The sequence below is a fragment of the Sorex araneus genome, chromosome 11, assembly GCF_027595985.1.
Source record: "Sorex araneus isolate mSorAra2 chromosome 11, mSorAra2.pri, whole genome shotgun sequence".
Lineage (NCBI taxonomy): Eukaryota > Metazoa > Chordata > Mammalia > Eulipotyphla > Soricidae > Sorex > Sorex araneus.
The window spans coordinates 34,335,196-34,362,228 of NC_073312.1; the positions used below are offsets into that span (position 1 = coordinate 34,335,196).

At 44.3% G+C, this 27,033-nt stretch overlaps 1 protein-coding gene across 3 annotated transcripts in view; it reads left to right on the top strand.

Moving 5' to 3' along the window:
• IDE (insulin degrading enzyme) overlaps positions 1-27,033 on the top strand; it is an 88,636-nt gene that overhangs the window by 58,689 nt on the left and 2,914 nt on the right. For 2 of the 3 annotated variants that reach the window (XM_055119053.1, XM_055119055.1), the window contains 14 exons: positions 281-384; positions 5,210-5,312; positions 7,569-7,691; positions 8,854-8,936; positions 13,137-13,281; positions 16,674-16,784; positions 18,356-18,476; positions 19,796-19,887; positions 20,825-20,936; positions 22,133-22,300; positions 23,957-24,229; positions 24,614-24,675; positions 25,677-25,749; positions 26,822-26,889. In XM_055119053.1, coding sequence (XP_054975028.1) covers positions 281-384; positions 5,210-5,312; positions 7,569-7,691; positions 8,854-8,936; positions 13,137-13,281; positions 16,674-16,784; positions 18,356-18,476; positions 19,796-19,887; positions 20,825-20,936; positions 22,133-22,300; positions 23,957-24,229; positions 24,614-24,675; positions 25,677-25,749; positions 26,822-26,889 — 1,638 coding nt within the window. Of the gene's footprint in view, positions 1-280; positions 385-5,209; positions 5,313-7,568; positions 7,692-8,853; positions 8,937-13,136; positions 13,282-13,760; positions 13,906-16,673; positions 16,785-18,355; positions 18,477-19,795; positions 19,888-20,824; positions 20,937-22,132; positions 22,301-23,956; positions 24,230-24,613; positions 24,676-25,676; positions 25,750-26,821; positions 26,890-27,033 lie in introns of all 3 variants that reach the window. The other variant, XM_055119054.1, reaches the window with a different exon arrangement.

Genomic DNA, 27,033 nt, shown 5'->3' on the forward strand with positions numbered 1-27,033 from the left:
GCACTTTCAAATTTTCTGCCTTAATAAATACACAGTTTTGAGGCAAAAATATTACTCATATTTTCCCCTGAAAAATTTAGCTCTCTGCAAGTGTAGAAAATAAAAATATGAAATTAGGAAATTGCTTAGAATTCAGAGAAATTTTAAACAAAATGAACTATAGATAAAGGGGAGTAATGTAAAAATAAATTTAATATGTTAGACATTTGTTTTAATTAATAAGTTTTACTTTATATTAGACTTGTGCATTTTATGTTTACTTTTTTTTTTTTTTTTTAAGTATTACCCCCTGGAAGAAGTCCTCACAGCTGAATATCTACTAGAGGAATTTAGATGCGACTTAATAGAAATGGTTCTTGATAAACTGAGACCAGAAAATGTCCGGTGAGTCACTTTTATTACATACTAAATTTTACTATGATGATTAGAAATAAAAATTTGAAATTGTGAGTAAATTGCTTTGAACAGTTTTTCAAGCATGATTATGAAAGTTGAGAGAAAGGTTGAACTAATACCCAACTTTGATCTTCAGAACATACATACATTTTTTTCTTTCAATTTTGTTTTTCATTTTGGGGCTACATCCATTAATGCTTAAGGCTTACTCCTGGCTCTGTGCTCAGGATTCACTCCTGGCTCGCGCAGGCTAGCATATCAGGTGCCAAGAATCAAAACTGGGTTGGCCAAGTCCAAGGCACGTGCCCTACCTGCTGTACTATTGTTCTGGCCTCTCTTGGTCAGTCTTCGTTGAATTTGGTTATTTTTGTATTTTTTGGCCACAGCCTCCAGTGCTCAGAGGCCACTTCTGGCTCTGTGCTCAGAGGATCATAAGCAGTTCCAGGGATCAGACCTCACCTCCCCCCATGCAAATCATGCATTTGGCTTGTTAAGCTCTCTTTCCAGTCCCTGAGGTCACAATTCTGCTAAAAATAAAAGTATCTAAACCTAATATCCACTGTGTAATTCAAATGCCTTAAATATCAGCTCACCTATTTGGCTCTTCTAAGCAAATGTAGTCATTTTTTCTGCAGTCAAAATTCTTTTGACTGACCAACCAGATCAAAAGTTGGAAACACTCTTACAGTAACTACAATTTTCCTTAAAGAGCTTGGGAAGTGCTATGTGGTATTTTTGTCTTGAAATTTTTCCACTCTTGGGGGCTGGAGCGATAGCACAGCGGGTAGGGTTTTTGCCTTGCACACGACCGACCCAGGTTCGATTCCCAGCATCCCATATGGTCCCCCGAGCGCCACCAGGAGTAATTCCTGAGTGCAGAGCCAGGAGTAACCCCTGAGCATCGCCGGGTGTGACCCAAAAAGCAAAAAAAAAAAAAAAATTTTCCACTCTTTTTGAAAATCATCGCATTTTCAAAATGCACCCAGCACCACTGGGTCACCTAAGGACAGTCAGGAAAGTTCACTGAGTACTGAGTGGACTGTGTGGCCCCCAAACGAGCAACTCTATATATGTGATTTGATATCAGGACATTGTAGAGTTCTTCCAGCAGAAGGATAGAGTACATCTGGTTTAGATTCCTAATTAAAAGCAGTGAGTGGGAGAATTGGTCCACAGAACCAACTCTTGTGGGGTGGGGGTGAGATTGTTGAAAAGGAGGGGCCTTCAGGAACTGGGTGGAGGGAAGTAGGCACCGTGGTGGGTGTGGTGTGGGGGGACACGCATGAAACCATCATTAACAGCACTGTAAGTCACTGTATCTCAATAAAGATTTTTTTGGTGGGGTCCAGAGGGCACACCTGTCATTGCTTAGGGGTTACTCCTAGTTCTGCACTCAGTAGTTACTCCTAGTGGTACTTGGGGGACCATATGGGATGCTGGGGATCAAACCTCAGTTTGCAAGGCAGGTGCCGTACCCTTTGTGCTATCTCTCTAGACCCATTAGTAAGGTATTTTAAAAAAAAACCTTGCGGGGCTGGAAAGATAGTCCAGTGGGTAGGGCGCTTCCCTGGCACGCAGCTGACCTAGTTCAATCCCCAGCATCCCATATAGTCCCCCAGCACTACCAGGAGTAATTATTTGAGTGCAAAGTCAGGGATTGCCCCTGAGCGTCACCGGGTGGAGCCCAAAACCAAAACAAAGAGTACAATAAAATATCAAAGTGTAACTAAAAAATAAAATGTAAATAGTGAAGTAGAAGCCCACAGATTCATAGAGTTTAGGCTCTACCCGTGATCTGGTCAGGATCTCAAAAAAGAGTCAGCCTGTAGCTGGTATGCAAATGCTTATTATTTCTGAATGGGCCATCCAGTTGCAACCGGTCATTTTTATTTTTTGTGGGGTGGAGGAGGCCTCCCAGTGGTACTCCATGTCTGAGAGGTCACATGGTACAGGGGATGGAACCCAGGACTCTGTTTCTTGCCTGGGCCCCAGCAGCCAATCCTTTGTGGACTGAGAAGACTGATCAGCATTGATGCAGAGGCACACATTTTCAACAAAACTCATCAAGACATTTTTTAAAGCATAATTAGATTTCCAGCAGATGTCAGAAGTGCTGTGATGTCTGTGCCAGGGTTTCTCAGACGGTTAAATACACTGCTGCTCTCTGGAGTACACTTCTGTTCTCTGGAGTTGTTTCTCCCAATTCGAGAATTCTTTCCATGTGCTTCCACACTCAAGCTCAGATTTCCAGATATTTTACAGTGTTATGTATGCTCTGTTGTCCCCTTTCCTGCCTCTTATGATGTATTTTTTCTAAATTTTTAATTTTGTTTTGTTTTGAGGCCATACCCAGCAATACTCAGGGGTTACTCCTGGCTCTGTACTCAGGAATTACTCCTGGCAGTGCTCAGGGGGCCATAAGAGATGCCGGGGATCGATTGATCCCACTTCAGCCACGTGCAAGGCAAGCTGTCCTAGGGCTCCAGCCTCCTCCCTGGCTGGCTGCACCCTCACAGCCTGGAGCTGGGGTCCACTCAGGCTGTACTTGGTGGTGCTGAGATTGGGGGGCTTGCTGTGCTCTACACACAAGGCCCGTACCCAGCTTTTTGAGTGATCTCCCTGACCCTGTTATTTTGAATTTTTTTTTTGGGTGGGGGACGGTTTAGGGCCATACCTAGTGGTGCTCAGGGGCTGCTCCCATCTCTGCTCACAGGATCAGGTAATGCTGGGAAGCAGACGGGGCCTTCTACGTACAAGGCACGCACTCAGCCCATGGAGCTTGCGCTTCTGCCCTATATTTAAAAATTTAAGTACGTACTCTTCCCATTTTCTATTTCAGCTTTCCTTTCCTAAATGGTACACTAACTTTTGGTCTTCAAAGACCTTCATTTTTGTTAGTACTGTGCTTGATATTTGCTCAGTTTGAGAAATTATTTGTCTGCTTCATATTTACTTCCTGATAACATTTCAAATGTTACACACTTCCCTCTGGTATTTGTCTACGTCCCCGAGGATTAACCTGGTAGGTCTCTGCCCCCTCAGCTCCTTTTTTCTAATCTGAGCATCCCTCCACACCTCCAGCGTGTGCTGCCCTCTGGGTCAGAGTTCTGTGCATGGAGCTTGGCAGTGTTCCCTGAGTATTTTCTCTTTCAGAACTGAGTGTAAAGTTTCATCTCAGAAAAGTTTACTGGCAAGTGAATGTTTGAGTCTTAACAACTTGTCATCAGTTCCTCGCCCACTGTTCTGATCTCTGTCATTCAGGGAAACCAGTGCTATCTACTAATCAACTTTTCCAAAATCACTCAGCTCTTAGAGGGAAGATGATAATGCTACCAGGTTATTTCATTCCCACACAGTTTTCGCACATCTCCTTGAGGATCTATCCATTTATTCTTTGAGAAGTCAGTAGGAGGGAAAGTAATTTCTAAGACTGAATCTTGGCAAGCTTTGTCCTGTATACCTTTTGTGTGGGTATATTCAGTTCTGCATATATTCTCTCGTCTCCCCCAGGGGAATTCTCCAACTACCAACATGCATTACTTCTCTCACCCACTAAACCCTATATTCCTCGGTGTTTCTGTGATGCAGTTTTTTATTTGCATGGTTTATAGAGCTCAAAGTGGTCAATAATATGTAGCCAATGATCAAGAACACCTGGAACTGATTAATTCATTACGCTAACAGACAAGTGAGTTGAATGACTCAAGATATATATTCTTAAACCAGTGTTAAAACCAAGTTCAGCTAGAAAATTTTGTCTAAATGATTAATAGATGCTCTAGATACCTGCTCACTGAAGTTGAAGGGTTCTTATGAGGGCAACTGTTTGGGAAACAGATGAGAATTTTTGAAAATAGTTGGGTTTTCAGCAGAGGGGGAGTTTTGTTTGCAAATACTGGACTTAACACTGTGAGATCAGCTTTCAGAAGCTACTACCAAACCTATGGACAGGAGCAGACACATACCTGGTTATTTGAATTGGGATGTGAAGGAACAGTGGAACTTGTATCAAGACTAAGGTCATCACAAGCCATCCAAGCTAGTAGCTTTGAGCTCTTCTGTCCATAAGATTCAGAATAGTTTGGTCCTTGTCTAGAGTTAAGCATGCTACTCAGAGTGTAATAATCCAACATAGATTATTCAAGAAAGGCAACAGAAGCAGATATTTCCCTAGTGAATCTCCACAAGTCCAGGAGCTCCCCTGGGTCAGAGCTTCCTTTGCTTCTTACTAGTTCTTTTGTTCAGTTGTCTTTTTTTTTTTTTTGCATTGGGGCCACACCTGCTGATGCTCAGGGGACCACATGGGATGCTGGGGATTAAGCCCAGGTCAGCTTGTTTGCAAGGCAAATGCATTACCCACTGTACCATCTCTCTGATCCCTGTTCAGTTATCCTTTGACATGTTATACTTTCCCTCCCTGAAGGTTTTTGTCCTTTTGACTGTTTCTACTATTGTATCAAAGAAACCTTTGCTAAACCAGAAGAAAGGTGCTTCCTATACCCTTATTCCCTATAATTACTTTAAAAAAAATTTAAGTCGGGACAAAGCAATAGTCTAGTGGGGCAGGGCATTTGCCTGGCATGTTGCCTGCTCAGGTTCAATCCCTGGCACACATGTGGTCTAAGAAGTCCTCCAGGAGTGATCCCAGAGTATAGAGTCAGGAATAAAAGCCCTGAGCACCACCAAGTGTGGCCCCAAAACAAAATAATTTTTTAATGTGTCAGATTCTATAAATTTGTATATAGAGATATTTATATAAAATATGGGTTTATGGATTATTTTTAATATATATTTTTAATTTATCTATCTCCAGGGTTGCAATAGTTTCCAAATCCTTTGAAGGACAAACTGATCGCACAGAAGAGTGGTACGGAACCCAGTACAAGCAAGAAGCCATTCCTGAGGATGTCATCAAGGTAAGACCAGCACACCTATGGCTTGTGTGAGAAGGCCCCAGGTCCCCAGAGTAGAAGGTGGTGGCGCTTTATGCTAGAGAGCTGGAGTTTAGGTTTTTGCATGGAAAAATGGCACTTTGGCCATCTTTCGTGTGTTTGTCAGTCCAGCTGACTGTGAAGCTGACTCCCAACTTTAAGCAGAGATCATTGAAGCAAAAAGTGCACCCAGAAGTAAAGGCATTGAGACAGGAAGAGATGAAAGTAGGGAGCATGAATGGCAAAATGCCAGGTCTCCAGAGAACTCACGATCTTGCTGTGAACAGGGGCAGGGAGAAATCTGGGGCTCACTAATTTCACTGTAACAGGTGGTATAGTTTATGTTGTATTATATCATTGCTCCTTTTTGTCAACATAGGGGAGTTAGAAACAATGATGAAATAAATGTACTTAAATAGCATTTTAAACCCATTCATCAGTAGTCAAGATTTTATCTGTAAGGTTTATCTACTTGCCTAGTACTTATTCTTTATTTTCATTGGCTGTGCAGCTTTGAAATTGTATCCTTCATGGGAAGACATCAGAATTCATTAGATTGAAGTAATAGCGTTCCTTAAATATACCTGTGCACTGACAATGCAGAAACAAAAGAAACATAATTTAAGAAAGAAAATCAAGGGCTGGGAAGCAAATTCAATGCACCTGATCACATACTTTTTCATACAAGAGGCCTAGGTTTGAATCTACACCTCACCTGTTAAGACTGTGAGGAAAACTGTTCTTTCATGAGCTAGTGCTGAGTTTGAGTTAGTGCTAAAGCAGGAGAGAATCCCTACTCACCAAACTCTATTCACCATGACTGTTGTGCTCCAAATAGAAGTTATTTCTCTAGAGACTTAAGTTTACTATTTATGTGACATGGCCAGTATCCCTATAGTGCCAAAATATACAGATATAAGGATAAAATTGAGCTCTACAGAGGCTGCAAAGCTACGCCACCTCTACTAGAGACAGATTGCTGACTCCAGAATTATTGGCAGTGGATTACATTTTATTTTTTCAGTACATAACGAAGTCTTGGGCCAGAGCAACAGCACAGTGGGAACTTGTGCTGACTTGCACACAGCTGACCTGGGTTCCATTCTTGGCACCACATTTGGACCTCCAGTCCCCATCAGAGGTGGTCCCTGGGTACTGAGCAAGGAGTAAGCTCTGAGCACTACTGGGTGTTGCCCCAAATCCAAAAGATAATAAGTAATTAAGCCTTATAGAATTCTATAATTGGTGGCATGTGATTTAGTCGCCTAGACTTTTAATATTAGCCCATGAAAAAAATCAAACTGGGGGCTGGAGTGATAGTACTGTGGGTTGCAAGTGGCTGACCCAGGTACAGTCCTTGACAACCCCATATGGTCCCCTGTGTCTGTGTCAGGAATGATCCCTGAGCACTGTCGGCTATACCCCCATCTCCCAAAAAAAGGAAAAGAAAAAAAATCCCGTAGTTGTGTCAACTCTGTCCCAGAATCCAGACTTAAGTTTCAACTTTATCTTTAGCTATGTGATTATTCAAATAAGTTCACTTAGGGGCTGGAGCGATAATAAACAATAGTACAGCAAAAAGAGCATTTATTTTGCATGTGGCTGATTTGGGTTCCATCTCTGACATTCCATATGGTCTTCCGAGCACTGCCAGGAGTTAATTCCTGAGTACAGGAGCCAGGAGTCACCCCTGAACCGGCCCCCCCCGACCCCCCGCCTGCCCCAAAAAAGAATAACTTCACTTTAAAGTTCACTGGTTCAGGCCAGAGGATAAAAGTCATAGGCTGGAGGGTGGCTTTGCTTTTGCTTGTAGGAGACTCAGCATTCTGAGCTTCAGAGCAGTGCTGGAGTTGTCTCTGAGCATCGCTGGGTGTGGCCCAAAAATATTAAAAAAGAAAAAGTTCACCTAATTATCTGGGAAAAAGGCCAGGCCTTAAGAAGTGCTCGTATTGAGGGCTGAGGAAATAACTAAAAGGAATGGAGTGTATGCGGGTGGGAGCCCAGAGTTTGATATGTCTGACCAAAGTAAGTACAAAACCTTTAGTACCAGAGCAACCAGCAGAGCTCTTATGAAGAGCCATCAATAGATTGTGGATGTAACTTCTTTATCTGTGACAGGAGAAAAAAGTTTTATGGCATTTGTCCCCTTAATATTTGCCTGAATATTGAACATAGTGGTGATTTTAAACTTTTTAGACTCTTAATTGCTTGTTTGTGTTTGTTTTTAATTTTTTTATCCAGAAATGGCAGAATGCTGACCTGAATGGAAAATTTAAACTTCCAACAAAAAATGAATTTATTCCGACGAATTTTGAGATTTTACCATTAGAAAAAGAAGCAACACCTTACCCTTCTCTTATCAAGGTAACATTAGGATTGGTGGTTTTAAATTGAGGGACTCAAGGCACTTGCCAACTCGCTGATAGCAATCCAGGCTCGGTCACCAGTATCCCTTACAGTCAGGGTGTAGCTGTAAAGATTCACCACTGGTGTAGCTCCCCCCAAAAAAAAATTGTTTTTAATGAATTACAGATTAGATTATTATTAGAAATAACTTTTTTTCCCATTTTTGTTACTTTTTTTTTTAATTGAATCACCTTGAGAACTGTTACAAAGCTTTTAGGTTTAAGTCTCTGTCGTACAATGATCAAACACTCATCTCTTCACCAGTGCACATGTTCCCCACCAAAAAAAAAAAATCCACATTTATTCTTATCTCGTGTTTTCTGAAAGTCAGAAATCTGAAAGTGGTTTACTTGGGTCGCTCCGGCTTTGGGTCAAGGTGTTGGCTGGGGCTTCACTCGCCTTCCAGGTTTACTTGTGTAGTTGCTGGCAAGCCTGCGTTCTTTACCACGGGACCTCTCCATAGAGGGACTTGGCTGGCCACAGACTTCCCCCAAAGTGAGAGACCCGAGAGGGAAACTGAGCGAGCAAGCTGGAAGCCAGAGTGTCTCTTATGATCTCATCCTGGCCGTGTCAGACCAGCCCTCCTGCAGGTTGGGAAGAGGGCTGGCTCCACGGAGCCATGGCTTCCACGGGTGGGTCGTGATCACCCTAAGAACGCTGCCACCCAGTGTCCAGTGAGGGGGGTTAGATAGGACTGCTGCTGGATTTCCCTAACCCAAGGAAGGCAGCGGATGGTTTCTCTGGGGTTAGCAGTCCTTGCTCTCCAGGCTCCTACCTCCTCCCGCTCTGGGTATGCTGCAAGGTATAGCTCCCCCCAAAAAAAAAAATTGTTTTTAATGAATTATAGATTAGATTATTATTAGATAACTTTTTTTTTCATTTTTGTTACTTTTTTTTTTTTAATTGAATCACCTTGAGAACAGTTACAAAGCTTTCAGGTTTAAGTCTCTGTCGTACAATGATCAAACACTCATCTCTTCACCAGTGCACATGTTCCCCACCAAAAAAAAAAAAATCCAGAGGTAGCAGCCTCTGCAGAGGAGAGTCCAGCCACTGCCTCTGTCCTCCAGACTGATTTGCTGTGCCACGTTTCTCTAACCAGACTGTTTCTCCATCACAGGATACAGCCATGAGCAAACTCTGGTTCAAGCAAGATGATAAGTTTTTCTTGCCCAAGGCTTGTCTCAATTTTGAATTTTTCAGGTAGGTAAACTGAATCTAGCTACAAAGCATCTTGTAAACCAACATTTGCATTTCTAAAAGTCTCCTCTGTGTTTTTGAGAACTCATGTCTCAAATAAAGAATCAGAAGGGGGCCAGGAGGACAGTGGACAGGATAGGGCTTAAGGTGCTTGCCTTCCACTCAGCCCACTGTGGTTCAGTGCCTGGCGCCTTTATAGTCCCACCTCCAGGGGTGATCCTTGAATACAAAGCCAGGAGTGAGCACAGCTCAGCGTGGGCCCACTACTCGCCGCCCCTGCCCCTCCCCCAAATTAAAGAGATATTTAGCCTAAACAAGGGAAAGCTGCTGCTGTTCATGAATTTCTCATTCTTCCTTTGAATGATTTGGATTCACTAGTAGGAAGCCCTTCCTGGCCTTCAGGATTTGAAAACTTGGGGATACTATAGACTCATCTTAGAAATTTCATTGAAAATGGGCTGAAGAGGTAGTACAGGAGGTAGAGCACTTGCTTGCCTTTCATAATGGCTGACCCAGGTTCAATTCCTGGCACCACATATGGTCCCCCAAGACCCACCAGGAGTGAGCACAGAGCCAGGAGTAATCCCTGAGCACCTCCAGAGCACCTCCGGGTGTGGCTCAAAAATGAGATAGCACAGGAGGCACAGTGCCGTGCAAGCAACCACATTGACTGCCATCCTCGTTCGAATCTCTGGCACCACCTGTCATCCCCAGTCCATTGCCAGGTGTGGTCTAACAACCCCGCCTGCCTCCCCAATCTCCCCTACCCCCAATAAAGAGATACTCTGGGAAAGCAAAGAACAAGCTCTTGGTAGAAAGTGAATATTTCACTCAGTATGTTGAGATTGTGGGGCTGTAAATATTATGTTTTATAACCTGAGATTCGTAGATTTTCTCGGTGAGTGATGAGAGGGTTTGTTCTTTAGCACAGACTTTTATTACAGTTCAGGTGAATATTTGTGACACACTGAGCAGCTTGTGTCCACTTTGCCATTTTTAAAAAATTATTAATTACCTCATAATACTTGTCGAAAGACCTTTTGATTTTTTTAATTCAGTACCATGAGATACAGTTACAAAGCTTTCATGTTTGAGCTTCAATCAGCCATACAGTGATTGAACACCCATCCCTCCTCCAATGCACATTTTTTCATCACGAATGTCCCCAGTAACCCCCCTCCCCCATCCCAGTCCTCCCCCTGCCTCTATGGCAGACAATTTCCGCCATACTCTCTCTACTTTTGGGCATTATAGTTTGTGCTAATTTTCTCACCACCATTCAAGCCTGCCTGCCAGGGGAAGATGCTAGGTAATTTATTTACTGTTGCTCATTTTGAATATCATGAGAGCTTGCATGGCCACAAAAGTGGCTGTGTACTTCTGGAATTCTAAAATTGTAAATGATTTGGGTCCAGAGACATCTCTGCAGGGCACTAATCCATTTTGGGATTCACTTGAATGTCTCTGGACCATGGCTGAGATGTATGCTGAGATGGTGCTCAGAGGCAGATAGTGGGCATGATGACCAGGACCCCAAGCGGCCGGGAGCCGGGGAGGGACAGCCTCACTCCTCTGCTGCTGCTGTAGGACCGGGAGTCTTGGTCCTGGAGCCTGCATACCTGGGCCTTGCTTCTGGAAGCTTGTGGTCACTGGGGTTTCATCTGGAGCGGGAGGGGAGAGTACATCTGCTCCATCTGAGGTGCCCTGGTGGGATGGGCTTGGTACGGGGTCTGGAGAGATCTCTGGCCATATGGAAAGACCCTTTGACATTTGACCAAACTGTAATCTTTCTTCACTGCCATGATCACCCCTCACGCGTAATTTCTCTTTGTGTGTGTATGTTCTGGTCTTCCTGAAGGTAAACACTGTTCAGTTTTTTGTATGTTGTTAAAGTGATTTTGTGTTGTGTTATTTTAGATTATGTTCATGTATACACAGAGTCACAATTTTTAAAACTGACTCCATACTTAAGTATATAAACTACTATACAGTTTTATAAGTTGACCAGCAAACCAGGCTTAACGCATTCTGGTTGACTCTTGCTCCCTTGTTTAGTTTGTTTCAGCCTCTCCTTCACCAGCACAGCTCCTGGGGTGCAGCAGTCTAGGGCACTTCCTGGAGTCACATTCTGAGCTAGAGCTGTGTCCCTTTGCCCTCTCAGATTGGCTCTTAATGTAAGACAGCTAACTGCCGAGGAGGTCTTCTCATGAAATCTTCTTTTGATGATGTTGCTTTTTTTTTTTTTGGCCATGCTCAGGGGTTCCTCCTGGCTCTGCACTTAGGAATTAATGCCTGGAAGTGCTTGAGGGACCATATGGGATGCTGGGGATCAACCCAGGTCAGCTAGGTGCAAGGCAAGCACCCTCCCTGCGGTCCTATGGCCCCAGCCCGCTTTATGCTTTTGAGCCATTCTTTCCTAAAGAAAGGAAACAGTGATGGAGGATATTCAGCCATAAAGTACTGAGAATTTCCAGGTGGAGGAAGTATGTGTAACTATAGTATTTTTCTCTTTGATTATTTTGATTTTAAATTTCTCGGGGTGGTGCTAGGTATCATCCCCTGGGCCTCAAACACGTATGGCTGATGGGACTGTTGAGCCATGTTCCCGTCCCTTTCTTTGATTTTAATTCTTTAAATGCCATAGTTCTTTGCCTGTATTGTTTGCTCACTTATCTGCTTCATTGACATTGTTGAGGGATGCCCAGCATCCTACATGATCCCCCAAGTCTGCTAATGAGCAGTTACCTGAGCACAGAGCCAGGAGTGACACCTGAGCACTGCTGGGTGTGGCCCAAAGACACAAAACATGAAACAAACATTGTTGGCTTTGTTTTCAGCACATTAATTCTATTTCCTGTGCTGCAGAAAGAGGGAAACTCCTAATTTGTGTCCAGATAGGGACCCTGCTTCAGCTCCTCTGTACTACCTGTGTCTTTCCCTGGAAAACTCCTCATTCTGCACCTTTCCCTCCCCAGTATGCTCCCAGCTCTCTCTCTTCATTCCCTAAGTTAACCCCTTACCAGGCATTAGAGACATAACTTTTGGGGTTCTGAGTTTGAACTCTGGCATCACATATACGAGAAATGTCCCTTTGTTAAGAGAAATGCTTGACCCTTTTATTAACTCAAGATCTTTCTCCCCTGTCACTGCCACACTGTCTCTTCTGTCCCGTTGTTCTACTCATTTTTTTTTGTCCACAGTGTCCTCACCACCTGGTATATCGTATTTGGTTTTATGTAGCTCAGTGGTATAGCACTTTCCTGGCCAGTGCAAGGTCCTGGGTTTGATCCCTGGCACCACCACCATAAGAAGTTAATACTTATTCCCTCCAGTGAGACTTGACTATATAATCTTCAGAAGTCAAGAAATTTGCCTGATTTGTTCCTTCTATTTTCCCAGTACCTAGAGAACCTAGTTCTGTAGTACATTAGTAATACATATTTGTTGCATGAATAAATCTTTTACTTCTCAAAAGGTAAGCATGTTGTACAGTCAGATGAGTAGGCCATTTGACTCATATTTGAACCCTAATTCTTCCTACAAACCTAGGTGAGATGAGCAAAATTGTGTTTCCTACTTGGAAAATGAAGATTTAAATGATCTGTTGTTCTGTTTAGCTGTTGCACTCTGTCACCGTGCTCTCTGGTTGCTCTTTCTCACTTAGTTTAAGTGTTTCCTAGTTCTGACAAGAGTTACTGCAATTAATAGGGTAAAAAAGTTGTTTTTTCTCTGACAGTGCTTTAAACTCTTTTGGTTTTAAGAGAAACTTAAACTTCTCAAAACTCTTGGTTTTAAGAGAAACCTAAGAAAAACTCAGTTTTTCTAAGTTAACTGATAACATACAAGCTCAGTCACATACCGAATCCACCAAGAGTGTGGCTGGCTCCGAAGGGGAGAGTGGCAGTCCTCTGAGATACTCCTCCGCCTCTTAGCAGAACGGTAGACTTGAGCCCGTTCCTTGGCCTGCCTTTCTGCCACACCGTCTAGGGTAAGCAGTGCCTTCTCCCTCTTCACCACCGCCAGCATACACAGCATATTTCAGCCGCCTTTTTATCCTCTAAGAAGAAAAAACAGACTCAAGAATTCAAGCCAAGCTTCAGGAAATGGTATTAACTGGTGTTCAGTTTCTTGATCCTTCTCGAAAGGCCATGTCACATTGGGAAGTAATAAAACAGCTATTTTACTGTCAACATTTTCTTCCAGCCCATTTGCTTATGTGGACCCCTTGCACTGTAACATGGCCTATTTGTACCTTGAGCTCCTCAAAGACTCACTCAACGAGTATGCATATGCAGCAGAGCTAGCAGGCTTGAGCTATGACCTCCAAAATACCATCTATGGGATGTATGTAAGTACCCACGTCTTAGAGCCTTCCACTCATCAACATTTTTTATATTGATTTGATGGAAGCATTTTTGATTGAGGGTATGAGTTTAATTTCTTTTTTTAATCTTTATGGCTAATCATAATTTCTCATCATTTTTAAGTTAACTCTTATTCTAAGTATTCAGCAATATTCCATTCATATATGCAAAATTTCCATGATTTCTTTTTTTAAACATCTTTCATCAGATTGTCTTATTTTTTATCCTCAAACAAAATTGGACCTGTGTTTAGGTTAAGATCTCATTCATTCTGTACCTGAAGTCTTGGTCTGAAAGCAGAGAGTGAAGTCTTGCTGCCATTGTAAACATAAGGTTGGCCTATACCATTTCCCTAGAAATTCAGATCATGTGGCTGCATATCCATACTCTTCGGTCATGTTTCTTCATTACCATGTCACTGCTTGAGGTATCAAAGCATTTCTTTTGTTTTTCTTTTTGTTAGTCGCTACATTTATGCTGATCCTCTCCATTGCAACATGACATACCTGTTTATCAGGTTATTGAAGGATGATTTAAAAGAGTATACATATGCAGCACGCCTCTCAGGTTTGAGCTATGGCATTGCATCAGGAATGAATGCAATACTTGTAAGTAAAATGAAGACCAAAGAAAAGGTGCCACTCCTTTGAAGCATTATGTTGAGCTTGAGAAAACAATTAACTTCTGCATTCTTAAACAAGAAGATGGTATTTTTTTTCTTGCACCTTTTTATTGATTGAAGAAATCAGATTAGTAGTAGTTCCACTAATGAATGACTTAGTAGAGCTTATTGCATCTTGTGAACATGTATGTGTGCTACATTTATTTGCATGCTCCTTCACTTGAATTAAATTAACATATTAATTCTGACAGCATGTTTTTTGTTCCACATATTTAAGTATATTAATGTCTGTAACTAAAAGCTATCCAGTTACTGTTGTGGCACTCAAGTTTTACTTACTCATAAACACCTTTTTTTTCTGCTAACAGTGGTAGAGAGTTCCTGTGTTTAGATATATCAGACATTTTAATTTAAGTTGTTTTGTGGCATGCATCATTAAATACTTTTAAGTTGTTTTTTCAACAAGCATTGTTAAATGCATCCCAAGAAATATCCTTATTATTAAAACTTACTGATTTTTTTCCCAACGTTTCTCATTTCCAAATTAACATTCATGTATGGCACACATTCATCTTCACTTTTCTTCAAATTACATTGTTTGTTTTAGCGAAAACTAAAATGAGAGCATGTGCTGCATAATCCTTAAAAAAATAAACCAAGAAACTTACACAAAAGACTTAAACTTTTCAAGATTTATCTTGTAGTGACTATTTTCTTCACATAAAGTAAATTTCTTGGTAGCTTTTGTTTAATGTAGATAAATGTATATAAATTATTACTGCTCTTAGCATCCAGGAAATTTGAAGCCCAGAGGTGAAAATAAGCCCCAAATAGAAAAGTAGTAATCCTGTTGTTTATTTTTTCCCATTTAATTTTAGTAGGATATTGCCATTAAAATAATTCGTGTTTGGGGACTAGAGAGATAGATAGTTGAGCAGGTAAGATGCTTGCCTTGCAGTGCAGCCTGCCCAGGTTGGATCTCCGGCTTCACATATGGTCCCTAACCCCCACCAGGAATAATCCCTGAGTGCAGAGCCAGGAGCAAGCCCTGAACGCCACCAGGTGTAGCCTAAACAAATTAAAAACTTGTATATTTCTGACAAAATAGACTCTCTGCTAATTGTTCATCTAGTCCCATGGGGTCCAATGTGCTTTTCTGAAACCACTGGCCCTCACCCCAGGGACTCCTGCCTGTCATTATTTGCAGCATGGAGGCTTCCGTGAGTGTTCTGGATGCACTGTCTCCTTGGCTGCTGTGGGTACTGCCCTCTGGAAATACAGGTGGCATCGCCTGATTTTCAGTACTTTCAGAGATGGAATTAAATTGTTCCAAGGTCAAACCTGATATCAGTACAATCCACAAGTAAACAAGCAGTGAGATGTATCGATAGGTCCTCATTGAACAACTTTGAATGGAAAAAGGGACAAAATCACATATTAATACAAAATTAGGGGTATTGATTTCACCAAAGATAAATACAAGTAATTTGATATACCTGTTACTTTGTTCCTGGTAGTTTTATACTTTCTTACCACACACTTAAAAAAAAAAAACAAACCATAATCCTGCTATTCCTTAGAAATTCTTCTTGGGGGCTGGAGAAATAGTACCGGGGTTATGATGCTTTCCTTGCCAATGCCGATCCTAGGTCAAATCCCCAGCACTTCTTCTGGTCCTCTGAGCAGTGCTGGGGAGTTCCAAAATTTTTGGGAAAAAAAAAAAAAAAAGAAAGTCATTTTTAAAGACTAAACTTTAAAAGTATAGTAGTGGTTAAGGTGTTTGCCGTGCACACAGCCAACCTGATACCGCAGATGGTGCCCTAATCCCCAGGCACTTCCAGGGGAGACCGAGCCCTGAGCACAGAGCTAGAGTAAGCCCTGCCACATCTGGGCATGGGGCTGGAGCGCTGCTAGGAGTAGCCCCTTTGTGGCACTAGGTGCGGCTCCAAAACCCAACAGTACATGTATAGCTATTCCATCATTCCCATTTAATGAGAATTTAAGACATCTCTTTGTTTAAAAAAAAAAAAAAGAAATTTAGAGCACCACGATTTTCAAAGTTGGGTTTTAAGTTTACTGTGTTCCAGCACCAGTCCCACCACCAGTTCTTCCCTTCCTTCCACCAGGATTCCCAGGTTTCCTCCCAGCCACCCACCCCCTCCCCCAGCCTGCCGCCTTGACAGGCAGAGAACTTAAGTTTTAATGATATAGTGTGTGCACACCAGATGAGTTTTCCTTCTATTTTGCTTATGAGAAGCGAAATCAAGCTTTTCTGATACTAGTAAAGAGAGTTAATGATATTTTCCCCCCAAGTTTTAAATTATATAAGTTAGCTGAATGTCACCTTTCACTTTCATTTTTGTATACCTGATTTGGGGATTTTGTAATTTAGAAATCCAGATTAAGGTCCTAGAGAAACAGTGCACCTGTTCAAGTGCTTGCCCTGCACATAGCTGACCTGGCATCCCTAGACCCCATATGCTCTTCCCAGCACCTCCAGGAATAGTTGAGCATATCCTGGGGTGTGCTCCCCTCAAGAAAAGAAGTGGTTTTTTTTTGGTGGGTCAAGGAAATGACTCAAAGGGCTGGAGCACATGATTTGCATACAGGAGCCCAGGTTTGATCCCTGGCACCACGCAGTTCTCCCAGCACCAAGCCAGGAGTGGTCAGAAAACAAAAAGAACTTAAGATGTCTATTTGGAAGTCATCTCATGCGTGCTTAGACTTTAAATACCCTGAACTCTTTTTCTGTAGCTCTCAGTGAAAGGTTACAATGACAAGCAGCCAATTTTGCTAAAGAAGATTATTGAGAAAATGGCCACCTTTGAGATTGATGAAAAAAGATTTGAAATCATCAAAGAGGCGGTAAGTTGGGGCTGGAGTGATGGTACAACAGATGGGGCGTTTGCCTTGCACTCGGCCAACCCAGGTTCGATTCCCAGCATCCCATATGGTCCCCAGAGCACCGCCAGAAGTAATTCCTGAGTGCATGAGCCAGGAGTAACCCCTGTGCATCGCCAGGTATGACTCAAAAAGCAAAAAAAAAAAAAAAAAAGGTGGTAAGTTTCCTGAATTAATTTTATTGTCAGTGAAATTTTTTCACTCGCAAGGTGCTACTGCCATGTCCCAAACATTTCTGGAGAGGAGAGAAGCATTCCCCACCCCATGCTCATGCTCTCGGCCTGCTCTTGCTGAGTCCTTAGTGCAGAAGGGAAGCCCAGGAGACGTGGTTCTTGGCCTGTCCATGGGGCCAGGAGCAAGGACAAGGCAGCACTGGCTGTCAGAGAAGCCTGCTGTGACCTAGGAAAACCGTGAAGGTTTCGTCTCACTTTCTTCTTGGAAGAGCACACAGTTCCCTAAGTTGAGATTGGCCTTTTATGAGGAGCTTGTCACATTAAGCTCTGTCACATTAAACACGAATCCTGCTCAAATTCAGTTCACTGTTGACCCAATAATGGAAATACGGGATGAATACTGTTTTAAGAACCAGACTGTGACCTTTAATGTACGCCAACATAAATGGCATTTTTAAAATTGAACAACTTGGAGCCAGAGTAATAGTACAGTGGATAGTACAGTCGCCTTGCATGTGGCCGACCCAGGTTGGATTCTTGGCATTCCATATGGTCCCCTGACCACTGCCAGGAGTAATTCCTGAGTGCAGTCAGAAATAACTCCTGAGCATCACTGGGTATGACCCAAAAAGCCAAAAAATTTAAAAAATAATAATAAAAAAAATGAAGAGCCTGTGTGTTATATGTGTACACATACATATATTATTCTTATGTGTAATACTGAGTCTAACATTCCATGGGGCCAGCTTCTTGCTACTTCAGGATGGCCTTAGCCTGTGCCAAAGAATGCCAAGAGATGAAGGCTCCAAAAGCTGGGGGTAACTTTCTGAGGTCTACATATTTATAGTGTCATTCCAGGCATGTCAGATGTTGCAGATAAAGCCCCACCCTAGACACTGAAAAGCAAGTCCTGTAAGGGCAAGAGTAAAGTAATTGCCTTTTAAAGCATTTCTAAAAGCTGGACTGGAGTGATAGGATAGCAGGGAGGGCGCTTGTCTTGCATGCAGCCAACCTGGGTTTGATCCCCAGCATCCCATACAGTCCCCCGAGACCATCAGAGTGCAGAGTCGAGTAACCACCTAAGCATTGCTGAATGTGGCCAAAAACCAATAAATAGATAATTAGTTTTAAAAAAATAAAGTATTGGGGCCGGAGCAATAGCACAGCGGGTAAGGCTTTTGCCTTGCACGCAGCCGACCCGGATTCAATTCCCAGCACCCCATATGGTCCCCTGAGCCCCGACAGGGGTAATTCCTGAGTGCAGAGTCAGGAGTAACCCCTGTGCATCGCCAGGTATGACCCAAAAAGAAAGAAAAAAAAAAAGTATTTCTTAAAGTTATAAGCCCATGTCTCATCCTCTAGTATATGCGATCTCTCAACAACTTCCGGGCTGAGCAGCCCCACCAGCATGCCATGTACTACCTCCGCTTGCTGATGACAGAAGTGGCCTGGACTAAAGATGAGCTGAAAGAAGCCCTGGATGGTGAGATGCTTGTTTCCCGCCTATAGCCTATTGCTTCATCTTTCTGAAATCACCTTGGTTTATACTTTAAAGGCAGCTGTGCATGCTCTATTTATTGGGGGTCCAGGAGGGACCCCACCTGGCAGTGCTTAGAGCTTTATTCCTGGCTCTGCACTCAGGAATCACTCCTGGTAAGGCTCGGGGGACTACATGGGGTGCTTGGGATCTAACCCAGGTTGGCCACTTGGAAGCCAAGTGCTTTACCCACTGTACTCTCTCTCTGTCCCCTGGGCATACTTTTAAATAAAAACTATGGTGACCCCTCCAGGAGCGACTCCTGAGTGTAGAGCCAGAGGAACCCCTGAGTAACACTGGATGGGACCCAAAACAAAATAAAATTACAGTGATATTTGGGTGACATTTTGGGGTGTTTTATGTTTGTTTGTTTATGGCACGGTGATTTACAAAGGAAATAATTGAGTTTCAGACATTGTGTTCCGGCACCAATCCCATCACCAGTGTCAACTTCCCTGCACTAATGTCCCCGTGATTCCTCCCACTCCCTTAAGAAACTTGTTTCTTAGCTGTGTTTGCTATTTTCAACCTGGATCCACAGTGGTTATTTCTGTTTACATATTTTTGCAGGTAGTTGCATGTTGTGCTTAAGCATTTGTAATTTATTAATACTAAAGTTCTCCGAAGAGAGGAAAAAAATAGACCGAGCTTGGTAATTTTATCAGACAAGAATGCTAATACATCTTTCTCTCTGTTTGGCTGAGTTAGAAACTAGAAAATGTTGGGGGCCAAGGAAGATAGCATCATGGGTAAGGTGCCTGCCTTGTGCATCACCAACCTAGGTTCAATCCCCCGAGCCCCACAAGGAGTGATTCCTGAGGAGAGAGCCAGGAGTAAACCCTGAGTACCACTAGGGGTGGCCCTAAAACTTAAAGCCAAAATCGAATAGTGCTCTCCAAAAATCTTAAGGTACTAAAAGACAAGTGAAGACCAGGAACTGTCACAGATTAGCGGAAACTAAAGACTCTTGGCAACGAAGTGCAGCGTGGGGTGTGGATGGGAGCCTGAAACACAAAGGGAGCGATGCCAGTGGGAAGCGGGAAACCCAGATAATGCCTGTATTTGAGTTTACACCATGCCACAGCGTTGATGTCTTGGTTTTGATCAATACTCTATGGTTAGAAGAGATACTCCCCTAAGGGGAGACAGGGTGATGGGGTTCCCGCATGGTCTGGGTTACCTTTGCAACTTTTCTCTTTCAAATTCCCTGAGTTTATTTTATAAAGCCTCCCGGCTGCTGCTGACTGTTTATTGTCCCTTTGCAGATGTCACCCTTCCTTGCCTTAAGGCCTTCATTCCTCAGCTGCTGTCTCGGCTGCACATTGAAGCCCTTCTCCATGGAAACATAACAAAGCAGGTGGGTGTAGCAGGCTTAGCAGATCTTTCTGGATCTTGTTTTTAACCCTAGTCGAAGACTATTCACTATCGCAGTATGATCCCGAGTACTGCCATACTCAAGTTTTGCTCTTTGGAAGAAGCAGGGAACAAGAGGAGCGGAGAGCGTGATAGTGGTCGCTTGCATACCCACTCTCCTTGCCGTCCCCTCCGCAGCCGTCAGGCTGGGAGGAAAGCCCTGTGGGAGGGGGACGGCAGTTATTCCCGCCGTGTTCAGGACCGCGGGCTGGGTGATGGGATGAGCACCTGGTAGAGCGTCCAGCAGCCCAGAGTAAAATCCTGCTACCTCCTAGATCGGTAACTTCTGGAATTGCCTCTGCCTGCGAGGGCTCTGCTTTCCTGCTCTATGAAATCAGAATTAGAAGGATTGCATTCTTACTCACCCCGTGAATTTAGACTCCCACCTTGCAGGTCTCTGCGGTTCTTAGAGAGTCCTTCTCAAGAGCCCGAACTCTGCCATTCTGCTGTAGTGCCTCCAAAACAGTATGTCCTCTCTGCTGCTAATTCATGCCCTTTCCCCCAGGACCTGTTTTATTCAAGATAAAGCCTTAACTTCTTCACCTTAGCCCTAACTCCCAGTGTCTGGGCAGGGTTCTTCCCTGGGACCTGTACTTCTTAAAAAGATTTGGCAACCCTTTTCCTTCGAGTTCTGGGTTAGTACTGATGTCTAAGTGTTCCTCCTGCCACGGCAGATGGACTAATTTTGGTTTAATGCATTTGAGTCAGATGGGGTGTGTTTAAGATTCACAGATCTAGTTTTCTGATCATGATCAACTGCACTGGTTTTGTTTCTTTCACATGCATGTGTGTGCATTACATGGCCACCACCTGATAATACACCATTTTCCCAGACGGTACCCTTGTGTATGGTAATGGGCATGGCCTGTTTTATTCCACAGACTGCATTAGGGATCATGCAGATGGTCGAGGACACGCTTGTTGAATATGCTCACACCAAACCTCTCCTCCCAAGTCAGCTGGTTCGCTATAGAGAAGTCCAGCTGCCTGACAGTAAGTTGAAATGTTAAATTACTCATTAGTTGAAATTAAATTTCTTTCGACGTGCATGATAATAAAGTAGCTCAGCAGACTGGAACACGCTCTTTGCATGTGGGAGGCCAGGACTGGGTCCTCAGCACCACACGATTCCCTAGTCGCAGAGGGATGTGACCCCCGAAGCTCTGCAATGTATGGGAGAAGCCACCAACTATTGTGGTGTAAATGTAAAACTTTTTTTTTTTTTTTGGGTTTTTGGGTCACACCCGGCGATGCACAGGGGTTACTCCTGGCTCTTCACTCAGGAATTACCCCTGGCGGTGCTCAGGGGACCATATGGGACGCTGGGATTAGAACCCGGGTTGGCCGCGTGCAAGGCAAATGCCCTACCCGCTGTGCTATCGCTCCAGCCCCTTTTTTTTTTGTAAAACATTTTTTAAGTGAGTTAAAGATAGGTGATTTTCTTTTTCTTTTTTTTTTTTTGCTTTTTGGGTCACACCCAGCGATGCTCAGGGTTTACTCCTGGCTTTGCACTCAGGAATTACTCCTGGCGGTGCTTGGGGGACCATATGGGATGCCGGGGATTGAACCCGGGTTGGCCGCGTGCAAGACAAACGCCCTACCCGCTGTGCTATCACTCCGGCCCCAAAGATAGGTGATTTTCTAAGAGATTTTTTTTGTAGAAGGTCCAGTGAGGTAATATTTGAGAAAAGTAATCTTTTTGAAGAGAATAAAACTATGGTTGACTTAATTGAGTGAAGAATTAGTGAATAATTAGTGAAAAATTGAGTGAACAATTAAAAATATCCACAGAGAGGGGGCTGGAGCCAATAATACAGTATGTGGGCGCTTGCCTGGCACAAGGTTAACCAGGGCTCCAGCCCATCTTTTATTGGTTAGTTTGTTTTGGGGCCACAGCTGGCAGTGCTCAGGGCTTCCTCCTGACTCATCACTCAGGGGTAATCTGGTGAGCTCAGGGGACCGTATGAGATACCAGGGATCAAACCTAGGTTTGCCGAGTATAAAGGCAGATGTCCTACTCATTGTCCATCCCAGACTCTTACATTGTTCATAAATTGATTGGAGTATAGAATTATCAGAAAACATCAAGCAAATCTAACAACTTTAAAAAAAAAGCCAAATATTGCTTCTTAGAGCCAAAATAAGTATTTGAGATCTTGTTCCTCTTTTTTTTTTTTTGAACTTTCTAGGAGGTTGGTTTGTTTATCAGCAGAGGAATGAAGTTCATAACAACTGTGGCATTGAGATCTACTACCAAACAGACATGCAGAGTACCTCGGAGAATATGTTCTTGGAACTCTTCTGTCAGATCATCTCTGAGCCGTGCTTCAACACCCTTCGCACCAAGGAGCAGCTAGGTAAATGGGGAGTGGGGGTGGGTAGGAGGGTACCAGGGACCTTGAAAACACTCTTTGCAGAAAACATTCTCCACATGTACAGTTCCGCAGCATGGTGCTCCAGGCATGCTCTACTCAGTGACCTGTGAGTACCGTGCTTGTGGGGAAATCCACTTCTAAGAAGTAAACAGTATAGATGGACATTAAAGCAGTTCTAGAGATAGTAACACTGTTTTTACATCACAGACACATCAAATTAAGAGAACATTTGTAGACAGGGCTAGGGATGTAACTCAGCAGCACAGCACTTGCCTTGCATGTATGAGGTCCTGGCTTCTCTTTCCCCCACTGCAAAAACTAAACCAAACCAAATCACAAATAGAACCCTAAGAGGACATTTGGGTTGGGAGGATGCTAAGGATGTACTCTTTTGTGTGACAAGGTGGAAAGCAAGCTATCGAGAGAAACTTAGACTCACTAGCTTTGGAATCCCTGCAAACAGGTATTTTTTTCTTCTTTATCTTTGTTTCCCAAGCCCGAGGTACATAGAAGGTACTCAGTCCGTGTGCATTGAGGAAATGTTAAAATTGAGGCTCTGTCAAAAGTCTTAGTGATCTTGGAATGTTTGATCACTAAGAAAAGAAGGAAGCTGTAGCAGTAACTGGTGAGAACCCATGAGAAAATGAGCTTCCAATTATCAATTTTGAAATAACCCTCATGCTTAATGCTGAATATTGCAAACTGATAAGCTAAATGATGGGGCTTCCCTTCTCATCAGGAATGCAGAACGTAAAAGGGTGATGATTCTAGTTCAGTGCAGTGTTCCTAAGGATCTTTAAACACTGCAGTTATGCTGTAGACCCATTCTTCCTCAAAAAGGGACCTCAAAGAGACCACAGCTGCCTGTGTCATGCAGGAGGAGTCCCGAGCTCTATTTAGGAGAGATACTGAAGGGGGGCCGTGGTCATGTAGGAGCTCCCAGAATTACAGGGCTGGTGGTCTGTGGGGGGTCTAGTTGAGGTCAGAAACTTGGAGGGCAAAGCAAATGTTAGGTGATAAAAATGAGTCTTATTTTTATATGAATAGAAATAACCAGTAGGTTAAAGGAGATTCGCTGACATTGAGAATTTATTGATGAATAGGATTGATTTTTTTGGGGGGGGGTGTGTAAGGGAGGATGGTTTTTTTGGTTTTGTGGGGTTTTTTGTTTATTTGGTTGGTTTTGTTTTTTTCCCCTTGGCTGCACCTGGCAGTGCTTAGGGCCTCCTAGTCCATTACTCAGGGCTTGTTCCCAGTAGTGCCCGGACCTTGGATCAAACCCACCTTCAGCACACAAAGCATGTGCCTTAGCCTGTGGAGCCCTGGTTGCTTTTAAGTTACTTCCAACTTTTCTTCAGAGAGCATTTCTTCTGTCCTTAGGAATTAGCAGTGCCTTCGTTGCTCTTTTTTTTTTTCAAAGGTGAATGATACTAATCCCCAAAGTAGATTTTTTTTTTCTGACAATTTTTGACGGATTAGAAGTGACTCCAGGGTCACAATGTGGCTCAGTAGTAGAGCACATGCCTTGCGTTTAGGGACCTGGGTTTGATCCCTGGCACAAACTCCCATCCCTCCCCTGCCCCCTCAGAGTGACCCAAGTCTAAAATGCCTAAATCCTGACTAATGTTTGTGTTTCAGGCTATATTGTCTTCAGTGGGCCACGTCGAGCCAATGGCATACAAGGCCTGAGGTTCATCATTCAGTCGGAAAAGCCACCTCACTACCTAGAGAGCAGAGTGGAAGCTTTCTTAATCACCATGGAAAAGGCCATAGAGGACATGACGGAAGAAGCCTTCCAGAAGCACATCCAGGCATTAGCTATTCGTCGACTAGACAAACCAAAGAAGCTGTCGGCAGAGTGCGCTAAATACTGGGGGGAAATCATCTCGCAGCAGTACAACTTTGACAGAGGTCAGACACCATGAGCACCTCGGCACTTACGGTGGCTCAGCGTCGCGCTGGCACAGGGGGGCCCTCCTAGAGAGGGGGGCGGTCATTTTGTGGGACTATTCCAGCGCTGGTTTGGGATGCTGGAGAGTGTTAGTGCTGAGTATTTTGTCACTCGGGGTAGTTGCCTTGCTTCCAGTGGCAGTGTCAGTGGTCGGGGAGATGGCCAGGGCATCGCAGGCGTCACCTTGGTCCTGACCCCAGCATTTGAGCAGGATCCAAGGGCACTGCAGCCTCAGGCCCTTGCAGGGAGCCACTGTCCCCACGACCGCCTGCTGGAGTCCTCCTCCATCCCACCATAAAGGGGGGGAAGATATGTTAGTAAATTATTATTGATTACCTTTTCAGATAATACCGAAGTGGCATATTTAAAGACACTTACCAAGGAAGACATTATCAAATTCTACAAGGTAATTTGAATTTCCTTCTTTGGGTTTTGACAGAGGAGGAAATAATGCATGGATGTGTATTGCTGCTTTTAAACCCATTCTGGAAGGGTTTATGACGGCCTTGTTGGGGGTTTCCCTGTTTATGACACTGCTGTTTGGGGCGTGGGGACAGCTCCTAGAGTACTGTCTTCCTCTCCCCATGGCGGGGCCCGGCATGGCCCTGCGCTCTGGAGGGGGCCCTCTGTCCTCCCTGCTCCCTACTCAGACGCCAGCTCTTCATCAGGGAGCCCGAGGTCCCGACTAGGCGTGCTGGGAAGGTCGGGCTTCTGTCCAACCTGCCCCACAAATAACTGCTTCATTCACTCTTGGTTGGTCCTCAAAGGATAACAAAACGTCACTTCTCACTGAGAGCTTAGGAAACCATCACCGCTCACTTAGCTTTGGAAAAGACAAATGAAAGCCCAGTGAAAGTGAATGAAAGGCCGGGAGATACTTCTCCGTAGGTGGATCTGCTTCCCACAGCCCTGGTTCTCATTGTAGCTATAGGGCAGCCCTCACAGCAGTTGGGGGAGCGGAGATGGGCAGACTGGCCGAGTGTCCGAGTGGGAGCTGAAATGCCCACCCTACAGAGAGCCGAGCGCACCTGGCCCCACTGAGTGACCCAGCTCCCCCCGTGCAGAGTTTGGTTCTCAGAAATGCAGGATTGTGACTGTCCTTGGCCTTACGTCACCGACATGAAAGATCGCCCAGAGTGCAGCCTCGTGTCACCCCCCGGAGGAGCCGCAGCCCAGGCATTTGAGCAGGATCCCTTGCTCTGCTTGGGGCTGTTTGCTCATTAGCAAAGACGGGGTAGGGCGTCTCTGCCTCCCTGCTTCCTCAGACAGTGTCTCGGGGAGTGAGGGCAGCGTTGTTTCTTGCTTGGACCGCCTGATCGCTGGTGGTGGTGGCGTCCTGAGAGAGCAATCGGCTCAGCTTCAGTTCTCAATGGGCAAAAGGATAACCATGCTCTTCCTTCCGCTTAGGAAATGTTGGCGGTCGATGCCCCCAGGAGACATAAGGTTTCCGTTCATGTTCTTGCCAGGGAAATGGATTCTTGTAAGTATTTGTTAGTTGACTTGTAAAAATTTTACATGCTCCAATCTTTATTTCCTCTTCTCTCTCTCCCCTTTTTGGGGGGTGTTTGGTTTTGTTTCGTTTTGGGCTTTTTGGGTCGTACCCGGCTCTATTCCTGGCTCTTCATTCCTGCCTCTGCACTGAGGAATCACTCCTGGCGGTGCTCAGGGGACCATATGGGGTGCCAGGGATTGAACCCAGGTTAGGTGCATGCAAAGCAAATGCCTTACCCTTTGTACCATGACTCCGACCCCTCTCCTTGTTATTGATGCCATTGTTGCAGTGACAGGAGGTCTTCACTGGGGTGGTCAACAGGAGTTGTCCAGGAGATTGTGGGGGCTCACATTTTTGCTGGGACTTACCCATGTTTGCTGGAGCTCATATTTGAGGCACAAAACTTATGTTTATAGGCTAGAAAGAGAGTGCAGGGATTGAGGTCATAGACTGCCCAAGAGAACTCCTGGGCAGAATGCCTGTGTGACATGCAGGGGACCCGGCTTCCGTCCCTAGCAAATAAAGTGGAAGTGAGAACTGGTGTTTGGACTAGAGAGAGCTCAACAGGCTGGAGGCAGGCTTTGCTTGCAAGAGTGACATCATCACACGGTCCTGAGCGCCACCAGGAGTGGCCCCAGCACGGGGCCAAGAGCAGTCCCTGACCACCCCCTAGGGTAGGGAGTGAGGGGCGGAAATAGTCATGGTTGGTGTCTCTTAGTGGAAGGTCGAATCCTGGTGGTGCTGGGGCGGCCAGGGTCTCTCCTGGCAGTGTGAGGTGTGTGGTTACGTGGTGCCGGGGATCAAACCCTCTTCACCCCCAGAGTGCTTTACACTTGAGCCGTGTTCCCAGCCCTCAGCTTTTTGATAAATTCCCTGAAGGGGCCAGAGAGATGGTCCAGGGGTAAGGTGCTTGCCCTCTATATGGCTTATTGTGGATTTGCTCCCTGGTACCAGATGTAGTTCAAATCACCGCCCCCCCTCCTGCTGACCCCCAAAGGAACGATGCACTGATTTCTAGTACCAATCCTTTGAAAACATTAAACCTTCTGTTTTCTTATAGGTCCTGTGGTTGGAGAGTTCCCGTGTCAGAATGACATAAATCTGTCCCAGGCTCCATCCTTGCCACAAGTAAGAACTGTAAATGTTAAACAAGCTGCATTGTTCAAGAACTTTCTCACACAGAAAGTGCTTATTCACCAGGGCACACAGGAGACCTAGAGATTCACGGTCACCAAGAGGTCGGGGCTCTCCCTTAGGGACAGGTCTGCTCTC